We start from the raw sequence: 12,282 nt of genomic DNA on the forward strand, positions 1-12,282 counted from the left end.
CCAAGGAGAGAAGAAGAATAAATGTAACATGTATTATATGTGTATTGGTCATAATGTGTACTAAAATCGGGCGCAAGAAGTCACATTATACACAACTTAAGATCAGAGTAAGTCCCTATGCTTCGTTATTTATCGACCACGATTATTCAATGATAGATGTCAATTGCCATTCAAATGTTAACTATTGCAATTGAAGGAATCAACGATATTTCTTAGTTACAAAATCTTTTCATTTCCAGCTGTATCCCAAATTGTCCCCGAGAATGCCGAGAAGAAAAAGTGCTTTGCATAAACTTGATTCGTTAAGCTCCGTAAAAGCTGAGTTAGAAACTATGGACCATTTAGAGTTTGTCACAAGTTATTGCATCTACAGAGTGCCATCAGATCTTCGGAAGGTGAACAAAGCAGCCTACACTCTATCACGGTCTCCATTGGCCCGTATCATCATGAAAATAAAAGATTGAAATCAATGAAAGAGGTCAAATTGTGGTTCCTCTACAAATTTTTGAAGAGGACTCAAGAAAAATAATTCGATGATTATGTTTATGTCCTAAGGGACAAAGAAAGTAAAATTCGATGCTGTTATTCAGAGACCATCGCAATGGGAAGCGATGAATTTGTAACGATGATTCTAACTGATGCTTGCTTCATCATTGAATACGTTCTTCTAAGGCTAGATAAAGATGGTTGGCATTCCAAGCTATGGTCAATGCGGAAGATAAGAACAGACTTGATTTTGCTTGAAAATCAGCTACCATTTTTCGTTCGTAAAGATCTATTTGACCTAACTTTTCCAAATGGCTACAATGATAAATTTTCATTTGAGTTTGTTACCTTCCGCTATTTTTATTCCACATTCATTTCTAGAATAGTTCCTAATGAAAGACTTCGTGGAAGGTTTACGTTCTCATATTTTGTACAACACCACCTACCTACACTTCCTGATGGTACTCCACAAGTACATCACTTGTGTGATATGCTGAGAATCTTCCATGTGCGACTTGATCAACTACCAAGGGAACACAGTGGCAGGGACATGAAGCTTATATATACTATAAGCAAACTACATGATGCAGGAATCAAATTTGAGCTCAATGAAGATGAAATAGGCTTACTTAAACTGCAATATTCAAAGGGAGTGATGAAAATACCAAGAATCGTTGTAAGTGATTCCACAGAGGCCCAGCTTAGAAATTTAATGGCATTCGACAAGTGTCACTTTCCTTCCCCAAGAAGCATGACTGATTACATAGTGTATCTGGAACATCTTATTAGAACAGGAAAAGATGTTGAAAAGCTTGAAGAAAAGGGAGTTATAGAGAACTTCATAGGATAGAATGATGCAGTGGCTTCCATAACCAAGAGACTAGGTAGGCATACTTTCTACGTAGATTTCAATAATGATTATATCTCTCTATTTGAAGAATTGAACAAGTACTGTGATAGCCCATATCACAAGTACAAAGCAATCTTTAAGGAGCAATACTGGAGCACTCCCTGGAGGATAGCATCTTTCTTAGAAGCAATTCTGCTTCTTGTGCTCACTTTAATCCAGACAATATCATCTGTCATAGCCTTATTTCAGAATTAATAACTCCGAAGCTTTTGTAAGGGCTCAAGCCTTAATCAAAATCTTTGGACTATTGTCTTTTTCTGGACGGATTTCTTTGTTTGTTTGTTTTATTGTTCGTTGGCATGTTTTGTTCTATATTATTGGAATAAAGATTCTACTTGTAAGCCTTATATATAGTCATGACGCCTAGTTAATTGTGTTGTTGAATTTCATAGATATCACCTTGTTCCGTCTTAAAGCAATTGAAGTCCGCGTCTCTCTCTCGCTCTATACCACTGCGGTCCTTTTTTTTTTTTTTTTTAATCGGTTAAGGGGAAAAATACTCATAAAAATGCAATAAAAGGTCGTCTAATATCATAAACATTTTTGGGCTCAGATATACCGATCTAAGGAAAGATAGCCCAATAATGCCAGTGCCATTAAAATACACAGAGTCCCTTGCTTTTATGGTGGGATCCATGATACTTTAATGAAAATATCAAAATATCCCAATTAACACAAAAAATTATAGGTTAAAAATACCCATGTAATTATACTAAAAGTTCACCAAATAACATATAATGTTTGATGAAAGCACTAAAATACCCCCAATATCAAGGGCTATTGCATTAGAATGTGTTAGAAAATAGAGATTATTAACTATAATAAATTTTTATATCCCCAATCTTTATAATTAAAAAAGATTATTGATTTTTTAATATAATTTTTCAGTCAATTTTTCTCCTATTTTTATAAAAACTAACTAATTTTTATAGTTATTATATTAATTGTTATGGTTGAACATATTTTAATAGCATAAATATTATATATAATAATTAGATATTTTTATAACCTATCGTTGTTTTATATTTTAACACCATTAATACTTATCTTAAAGTATTTTAATTTCAGAGAATTATTAAATAAAGTCAGCAAAATAAATATTTACATTTAATCCTTTGATTAGTATTCATTTGACTTTTTCATATTTTTAATTCAGCTTAAAAAAATCATAATTAAATCTAGAACAAAAATTATATGAGGATGCTGTAAAGTTTGATTGAAATAAAAAATCTGAATTCATCTTGTAAGAGGGTGGGCTTTTTTCTTGAAAGAGAGATAAACCAAGATGACCATCGAGATGTTGGAAAGAGATGTTTTTTTTTAACTGGGGGTATTTTAGTGCTTGTGTTAAAAAGATTGAGTCCTACAACCAAAAGTGGCTTTGAATTTCTCAAAGAATTGAACGTAAACGTAAAAAAATCTTAAGTTGACTGTTAAAATTCATAACATAGACAGAAGGATAAAAACAAAACTCCATATACCGTTGATATAAGCAATTTATTTTCAAAAGATATCCATAATGTCTACTCAAAAAAAATTCAAGCTTGAACATTTTTGCACAAGTTATTTTAATTATAAAAATTTATTATAATTAATAATTGCTAACATGCTCTAATGCAGTAGCCCTTCAAGAGTGAATGTATTTTGGTACTTTCATTAAAATTTATATAGTGTTTAGTGAAATTTTGGTACAAGTTCATGGTTATTTTTACCCTTAGTTGTTTTGGTTTTGATGGGAATATTTTGTATTTTTATCAAAAATATCATGGATCCAACTAGAAAAATGAACGGCATTTGTGCATTTGATAGGCATTAGCACTGTTGTGTTCTTTTCAAACTTGGATTGGTAGATTTAAACACACAAAAAGTTCATAGTGTTGGATAAATTTTTGGTACATTTTCAAATGTATTTTTGATTCTTAACCCTTATTTATCACTCGTAGGAGTTTCTCACATGCCAAGGAGAGCGTTAGATAGATCAAATCTTCATTTCACTTTTGTCCTTATTAAGAAGAACATTAAATACTAGTATATTTTCTCCCCCTCATTCCCTCTCTCTTTACCTTTACTATAATTAATAGGGGTAGAATTAGAAATGAAGCATAAAAAAGGGTACAAGTAACAAATAAAAAGGACAAAAATTTCCCCTTGCAAGTAACAAATGATAAAGACCAGAATGATATCTGTGTATATATATATTGACTCGCCAGTTTCTGTGTGTCTAAAGGCATGCTTCATCGTCACAACTCCAAGAGGTGGGCATCATAATAATAAATAAATTAAGTTGTTAATTAATTAAGTCCATAAATATGGTGCATATATGTGTTTATAACGTTGATTATGGTGTCATATAAATAAAGTATGCTCAATCTGAATTAAGATTGTTTTTATTCACTATTGCCATGTTTTTTCTTCTGACCTTTTGGAAGACAAAAGATAACATCCCAATTTTTAATTTTGAAATTTAAGTAACATTATAATGAGATTATTTCATTTTAATTTGAATTTATCATATAACTACTTCAGTAAGGAGAATTTACTCAAAATAAAAGTCAATTTTAATTATTTAATTTCATGTCATAATTTTTAGAAGAAGGAACAATTAATATAGTTAGGTTGAATTAAGTAACGTATTTTTCCAAATTAATATATTATAATCAATACATCATGCAAAAGTTTTGGTGGCACCTCCTTGTTTTTACTGTTCATCAGCTCTATGAAGAGGCTCAGCTTTAGGCTTTGTGCACGGAGAAAAAGCATGGTGAATATTTGTTATTCGGTTGGGATAGATTTGAATTTTAAAATTTGAAATTCCTTCCATGTTCTGTGGACTCTTTTTGAGAAATTCTTTGTACCAAGTCATTTAAACTCCGGTCAATGTATGCCATGTAGGATTAAGCAGATCTAAAATGGAGAATTTTGACTAGCTAGAGTTTAAATGACATGGTACTCTCGGAGTACCTAAGAATTTCTCAACTCTTCTTAAATTGTCTATATTTTCTCTTTCTTCTTCCTCTTCTTCTTTTCAATATTTCAAATTTTGAAATTTGAAATTTGAAATTAAAATTTCCTGTATATTTTTTAGGCTAGTATATATTTTTCCTCCCTCATCTTCTTTTCACTATATCTTCTTCTCTTTCATTTGCTCCTCTATATCTCTTCCATTACTATTCCTTTTTTTGAAAATTACTTGCGTTTCTTCTTTTCTCTTTCTCAAGCCATTGTTGTAACATCTACCTATTTCGAATGTTCTCTCCAGCAAAGAGATTGAGACGCAGTGTTTCAGTTAAGCACCGTCGCCGTTAGGGTCAAAAATTTTCAATAGGGGTTTGGGAGTTATTGCATTACTTTTGATTTTTATTAAGAGGGAGAATCTTGCTCTGCTAGGATTTTCTCAGGAACTCTTTGAGAAGTTCATGAGCTCTAGGAGTAACAAGCAATGGTAAACATTCGCGAGGATGTCAAAGTATGCTTTGGGTGATTCCTGCAACTGTTTGGGGAATCCAAGTAACATAAACTCTTACTTATTTCTTCTATTGGCTTCTTGGAGAAGTCGTTAATTAAGATGTAACCTATAAGATAAATTTCAAAAGAACTAAAATAAGAAAAATAAATGAAAAACTATTAGAATGGTCGATTGTGACTAATGGATAAGTGGTATGGTGGATTAGTGTGACACTATAATTGGATAGAAGCCTTGAACATGGGATTTCTGGACTTTTTTCCTTAATTTGTCATGATCCATAAGTCTTGTCGTGGCAAAGAATGGTGCCACCACTATGACGCGTGCGTTGTTGTGGCCCGGATGATTTGTTACCTAGTCGCCGTAACGATAAGTCTGTTGCGGTGAAAGACCCTGTTTGCCACGGCAATGGGTACAATCGTGTGCTGCATGACTTTTGTGTGACTTTATGATCTATATCTGGCTGAGGTATGTTGTATTATTGCATGAGGATATCTTAATATTATGGCTGTAACATAAACTGAGCATTGATGCACTGTGTGTGATAATAATTGTTAAGGAATGAGAATCTGTATATTACTAAGGTGAAACTAGTATGAATTGAATATCTTGTTTACGTACTTCATTATAAACTCTAAGAATGGGGAGGTGTTGTGATGTGAATATATGATATGATCACGTGGTTCGCTTCCGTAGAACGTACTATAGCTAGCACTTAAGATAGGGCAATACATCCTCATGTTGTGACTTCATTTATGACAATTCAGGAGTATCTATGGCAGTATACCCCGAGATCAGCACATCCACTAAGATATTGGGTAGTTAGCCCATTGGAGCAATACACCCCTTTCTTGGAGGAGCCCATGACTCACTTGTGTTCTGTTGACTTTGGCAGGTCAGCAACACATGTGAGGGAAACTTGTAGTAGTCCCTCGTCTCATGGTAAGATATAGCCCATGAGTCCAAGTCAGCAAGTATAAAGAGAATAAAAGGTGGGAATTGAATTAAATTTAAGGAGTAATGCTTGATGCTCTAGGTATGCTATCTGTTAATCCTTTCTTGTTTTGTACTTGTATATCTGTTATCCATGATGAAATATGATATGCTTAATGATTGCCATAATTGTTGATGTAACACCTTGAATTTTATGACTTAGGATGAGTAGAAAAGAGAAAATTTATTAAAATTATTTATTTGCCAAATAAATTGAGAAAAATTATGGAATATTGATTTTTAGGGTTTAGAGACATTTTCGAAAAGGTATTTCCCCTAAAATGGCTTAAATAATTTTAATAGATAATTTTAAGAGAAAAATGGTTTATTTTCTCTGAAAATTATGGAAAAATACTTAGAGATTTATATTTAATCTGAAATTTTTAGGAAAGTCATTTTATGGGTCAAAGAAGCTAATGGATAAGAAAAATCCATTTATGATATTTTGGTTTAATTTCTGGATATATCTTATATTTCAGAAAAATAGGAGAGGGATAAGATTGGAGCAATAAATATGTTGGAGGGCAAAATGGTCCAGGAATTTTGTGATACACGTGCTGCCTTCTCTATTAGCCACTTGATTCACTCCTCCATTTAACAGCTGTTTACCCATGCGTTTAATTCATTTCGTTCGGTGTCCAAAAGAAAAGAGAGATAGAGACGGAGAGCGAGAGAGGGAGAGCACGGGAGAAACTGAGTTGGTGGAGCTGGAGGAGTGACCGGAGGTAGTATCCAGTGCATGCAAACCGATCAAACATTCCAGGTGAGCGCCCTAATCCGTCTCGCATCTTTATTGTCGTTGAACAGGGGCTGTTTGAGGTGTTGATGAAGATAGAAGTTGGGTTTTAGTGAGAGAAAGTTAAGGAAAGGAGAGAAGGATCGGTGGGTTCATGTTATATGGCAATATTGAAGTATATGGTGCTGGTTTTTGAGCTTGCATGTGCTGTTTTCCTTCTCTGTTTTGGTTGCCGAAAAACAGAGGTTTGTCGCTGCATGTTGATCTCGTTGGTTAAGGGGGAAAATGCTTGATGAATGTTTAATCAACTGATGTTTGTCGCTGCATGTTGATTTCGTTTCTGGTTTTTAGCTTCTAACACAGGCGCTAATAACTTGAGATAATGATGTCTCTGATATGTTGATTGATGTTGCTGTCATGGGACTGAAATTTTAGAAACTGAAGTAGCGGAGATGTATGTTTATACATGGGTGTATCGGGTTCTAAATGGAATGAAGGAAGATGATGATTTTGCTGCTGAATGGAGTTGAGTTTGGGTTTTATATATTTATATAATTGCTTGAGTGTTTGACCGTGGGAGCTGGAATGTGAGTGGCGAGAGATATATGGGAAAGAAGGAAGCGGTGGTGTGTGTAAGCTTTAAATCTGGAATTTAAGTTTAAAGATTCTAAGCTAGTTATTTTAAATATTGTTCTTTAACATGAAAATTTCCAGATTTAAGTTAGCAATTGAAACAAGATGTTGAAATAAGGATTTTGAGTTTGAAGATAAAAATTTATTGGGATTCAAGTGTGAGTGGGAGAGATGGAGTTTAATGGAAAGAATGATTAAGAATACAAAGAATAATGATATATGTACGCGGCTGTTTAGTTGTGATATGAAGAATTGACTTTGGAAGCCTAGAGTTGATGTGGAAATGCTGTCTAAATAAATAAATAAATAAATAAGAGTGTGGTTTTAGAACCTTGATACTCGGAATTCACTAGTAGGAGAACCATGTATGGTTTGTTCTTAAGGTTTTGAATGATAAGTGATGATTATGTAAGTTAATTTGCTATATGATCGAATGGTGAATAGAAATGGTTGAAGCTTGGGGGCTTTTGAATTTTTAAGAGGAAAATTGATTAGAACTCTAAAATGTGAAACTTTGAACCAAGGGATATTTTGTTACAAAGTATTGATAAATCATTGGATTTTATTGATAAAAGAACCTATAGAAGGTTGAGTGGAGTGATTTAGCTATTGGCATTCAATCTGGAATTTTCTTTTAGACTTAGAGTGAAGAATTGTATGGATTTGGAAATTACAGTATGAAGTTAATTAAGCCAAGCCAATGTTAGAAGCAAGTTAGAAGTACAAAAATAATAATTTATACTTTAACATAGGCGCCTAACCCCCCGCTTGGATGAGAAGAAAAGTTGGGAAGAAAGAAAATGAGAGGAAAGAAAATGAAGAGAAGAGAAAACTGAAAGGAAAATATTATCACTCTTCCTGCTTGGATGAGTGAGAGAAAACAGAGAGGAAAGAAAATGTAAAAATATAAGGATGACTAAAATGTCCTTATTATAATTAATTGGCAAGGAAACCAAATAATTTAGTAAAAAAATTATTTTTTATGTAAAAATAAAAAGGAAATAATTTTTGAACTTAATTAAAATAAAATGAAATAAATAACTTATATATTATGTAATATTTTAATAAAATGATAACGAACTCATTAGCATAATACCTATTAGCATAATGCCCATCTCGTTATTCCTTCAAGTGATAATGTTTGGCGGGAGAGGGTAGTGAGGGAATGATCTGAAATGGTGAAAATCTCTCCACTTGTGGAGAGAAATTTTGAGAGGAAAATAGGACATGGGGCCCACCACATTTTTCCTCCCACTTTTCTTTCCTCTCCTATTTTCTTTCCCATCCAAGCAGGGGAAAAGTTCATTCCTCTCCCATTTTCCACTCCACTTTTCCTTCCTCTCCTATTTTCACTCAATCCAAGCAGAGCATAAGTGTTAGGAGAATAGCATGGGAGGTGCTACAAAATATATATTTGTGTGTGTACACACTTTCGATTAGTAAGCTTGTAAGGCTAGGGGATAAGAGTATCTAAAGGCTAATAGAGTTGTTATATATAGTTGTTTTGGAATATGGTTAGAAATTTATCAAAGTGCTGTGATGATGATTTTCAAAACTGGAAAATAATTTTGAGATTTAATATGAAGTGTTAATAGAAAATATTTTAAAGATAGAAGACTTGTATGTGTATATATAATATTTTTGACCAAGATGACCAGTTACTAAGAAAAGTAACTGTTTGGACTGAGATAAAGAGAGAAACCCTCCACAGTAAGTGTATTAAATAAGAAAATTGTCCAGGATGACCAACTATTAAGTAAGGGTAGAGACTGAAAAAGATTGGGATTTAAAGAGAGATTTCTAATTTATGAATTATAGTTGGATCAAGCATTAACCTACCCTTACTAAAATAATAGGTTTTGATATATGCAAAAGCCCACCGAAGAAGCTAAGAGAAAGGAAGCAAGTAAGGTTTAATTTTGAAGCGGAAGGTTTAGGTAGTAGTTCTTTCCTACTTTACACTTGTGTATGATTACTGCATGTCTGTTTGTGCCATATTGCTGTTTAAAGCATGAGAACATGTAATCCTTATTTCCTTGCATGAATTATTTAGCTGTGATCACGTGTAGTTGATAGACATGGGGCAGTATCTGCCAAGTATTTGCACATTATTTACTCAGCTTATCTATCTGTCATTGCGCATAAATGCTTAAATACAGTAGCTTGCAAGGTTATGTTCCACTTTGGTTTGTTTTGCATGCTTATTGTAATGTGCACATTTGTTTGATGGAAATTACTACTATGGGGATTCATTCGAATCTCACCCTCTCTTCTTATATTATACAGCTAGGGCAAGCAGTTCCAAGGGTAAGGAGGTCACAAGTGCTGAAGGTGGGCTTGTATGAAGAGCAGGAATGCCTGCTGCTTTTGTACCTGTAGAATAATTATTTTGATAGTTAATTATCTGACTTATTAGATGTTTAAGAGCAAGTAACCTCTACTTGCTAGTATTTATACTATTTTGTATCCTCCATAAGGAGGTGTGTACTTCCAGTGCTCAGGTAAGGGTCATTGTCCTAAATGGCCAATGTAACTACTTATATAAATGTAGTATTATTTTAAATCTGTGCGCCTGTTATACGAGCTTCAGGAGCAGGGTTCAAGTGTGTGAATCACTCGTCAGTATTCAATTTAAAAAAAAAAATTCTGTCATTTTCTATAATAGAACACTGGCGTCTAGTGATTCACAGACGTTAAGTGGACCCTATTAGTATATAGAAAGCTAGGTGTTGTAGTTGACCCACTCAATACCTCTTAGGGGTGCCAATAGGTGAGGTGGGAAGGAATTTTGTTATTGGGGTATTTGTCTCACTCTTTTACTTCTTGTCAAGTGAGAGCAGCAAAAGAGCCGCAACGATGAAGAAGCGTAAGGTTAGGAGTCATGTGGTTCCGTGACCCTACCTTGCCAATAGTCCTTTTATGCTTTACTTTTGTTTATTTGTTGTCTAGGATACATTCATTCATTGTTTAATTACTAGACATTTCATAAGTTTGATTTACTAAATGCCTTTCCTATCATTTTGTGGTTTAGTTTGTTTTCTAAAGAAAAACCTAGTTTTTCATCCTGTGATTTATGGCACTTGTGTGATACAAACATAGTTCTAATCTATGGATTTAATTTTTTTTGTGATACTAATTTATTATCTGCAATAACTATGTCTACTAGGAACCAGAAGTTGTCTTTATATAACCATTTAGCAATGATATCCCTTTCTAACATTATGTGTTTGAGGTAAGCAAGATCTTTAATATTGTGGTTATGTACGGTAAGCGAATGGTAGGGCATTACAATTGTCATAATCTCTGGAGGTGCAAGAAAATAAGAGCAGAGAGGATGAAATGAAAGAGAGGGTCTTCTTCCTACCCCACACTGCCGAATGCCTAGGTTTGATTTAGGTTTTGCGACTTCGGTCTTCACCCTATGACAACAGCTCTGCATTTTTGCCTCACCGTGTTAGGTCTCACCTCACACTGCCTGCTTGTCTCTCATCTTTGGTCTTCACACTATGACAACATCTTTGCTTCCTTGCCTTAGGGTGTCACAGTGTCACCTCACACTTCCTACCTGCCTCTGATCTCAACCTCCTTAGTTTGCCCTCTCAACTATCAGTGTTCACTTGGTTGTTACCCCTCCTCTTTCCTCCTCCTCCTTCTTGTAGTCATCTTTTTTTTAATTCCTATTTCTCTCTCACTCTTCCACTTCAGTGGGCTTCAATATTCTATTTGATGTTTTCATGGTTTTTTATTAGTTCATATTTTTAGGTATTTCAAGTGACAGACCAAAATCTAAACTTTTCCTTTGAATCTGGCTATTATCAAGTTTGTTATGAAAAATGATTGGCTTTGTTATTTATTCTTGGTTTATATTTTGCTTTGTTTTGACAGAGATAACACTTGTATCTTCTTTTTCTCGTAGCGGTGGTACTTTTTGGCCGTAAAGGGAGTGTTTGCTAGATCAAGGAGCACAAGGAAAATAGAACAGAGCATTTTCCATGTGCATTTTTTGATAGAGCCTGTGGTTTATTATTCTATGCTGATTTGTTCTATCTTTCCATGGAAAAATTTGATTATATGGAATACTTTGATGGCCTGTCTTTTAGGAAATATATCTTTAGTCAATTTGAACATGAGAGCATTGTTCAATATTTTGCCACAGGCAAGGTTCTCTAAGAAGAGGAGAGAGGGGCAAAGGAACAGAAGAATAAGAAGCAGCATGGTGGTGGTGGTGGTGGAAAAAGCCACTGGAGGAGGAGGCGGTAGGGTGGTTGATGAAGTTATGGAGAGCATACGGATAGTGGTGAGAAGAAGGATTAGAGGAAGGAAAAGGGTTGAACCAGAAGAAAGGAAGAGAGGAGGAGATGAATAAAGTGTAAGAATAGTTTGCTTTCGTTGGGTATATGGGGGAGAGAGCGAAACGGGAGAGTACAAGATGGCTAAAAGGGAGTAGAAGGTGGAGAGAGCAAGAGAGAGGAGTGAGAGGTGGGGGGATACAGGAACTTAGTAGGAAAAGAAAGAAAGCACAACGATTTAATTGTTAATCATTTGGATTGATAATTAATTACTCCTCCGTTTCTAAATATAAGACCCTTATACACACTAATATAAGGGTCTTATATTTAGAACTAGAGGAGTACAAACAAGAATCTCTCTTCACATTTCCTATACTTCTTGCTCTATTTCTTTTTTGTTTAAAAAATAATGGATGGAAATATTACAAAATAGAATTTTTGGGGAATTACCGTTAGCGCCATCCATAACTAAATATGTGTATCCTTTTTATTCTTGTATTTGCTACTTGTCACTGTTACCATGTTGTCGTATCCATTTTTTTGTTGTTGCCAATCATACCTTTATATACCTTTCTTATATTACAAAGACAAGACAATGTCTTGAAATTACAAAAAGTCAATCACTAGATGAGGAGTAATTCTGAAGAAAATTCAATGGTTAAAGTGGAACACAACCCAAAGGTAGATGCTGCAACATTCTAAATTCCTTGGCTAATTTATGAGCCTTCTTTGTAGTCCATGTCATGATTTCTCTCAGCACATGATGAATCTC

The 12,282-nt window shown here is 34.1% G+C and overlaps 1 protein-coding gene across 1 annotated transcript; it reads left to right on the forward strand.

Annotated features, from left to right (window-relative positions):
- Positions 1–601: 601 nt before the first annotated feature.
- Positions 602–1,336, forward strand: LOC114712338 (uncharacterized). Its single transcript, XM_028896856.1, has one exon. It carries the CDS (start codon positions 602–604, stop codon positions 1,334–1,336), a length of 735 nt encoding a protein of 244 aa, XP_028752689.1.
- The last annotated feature ends 10,946 nt before the right edge of the window (positions 1,337–12,282 follow it).

Source organism: Neltuma alba, unplaced genomic scaffold (genome assembly GCF_004799145.2).
Source record: "Neltuma alba isolate B1F8T4 unplaced genomic scaffold, ASM479914v2 tig00011345_pilon, whole genome shotgun sequence".
Taxonomy (NCBI): Eukaryota; Viridiplantae; Streptophyta; class Magnoliopsida; order Fabales; family Fabaceae; genus Neltuma; species Neltuma alba.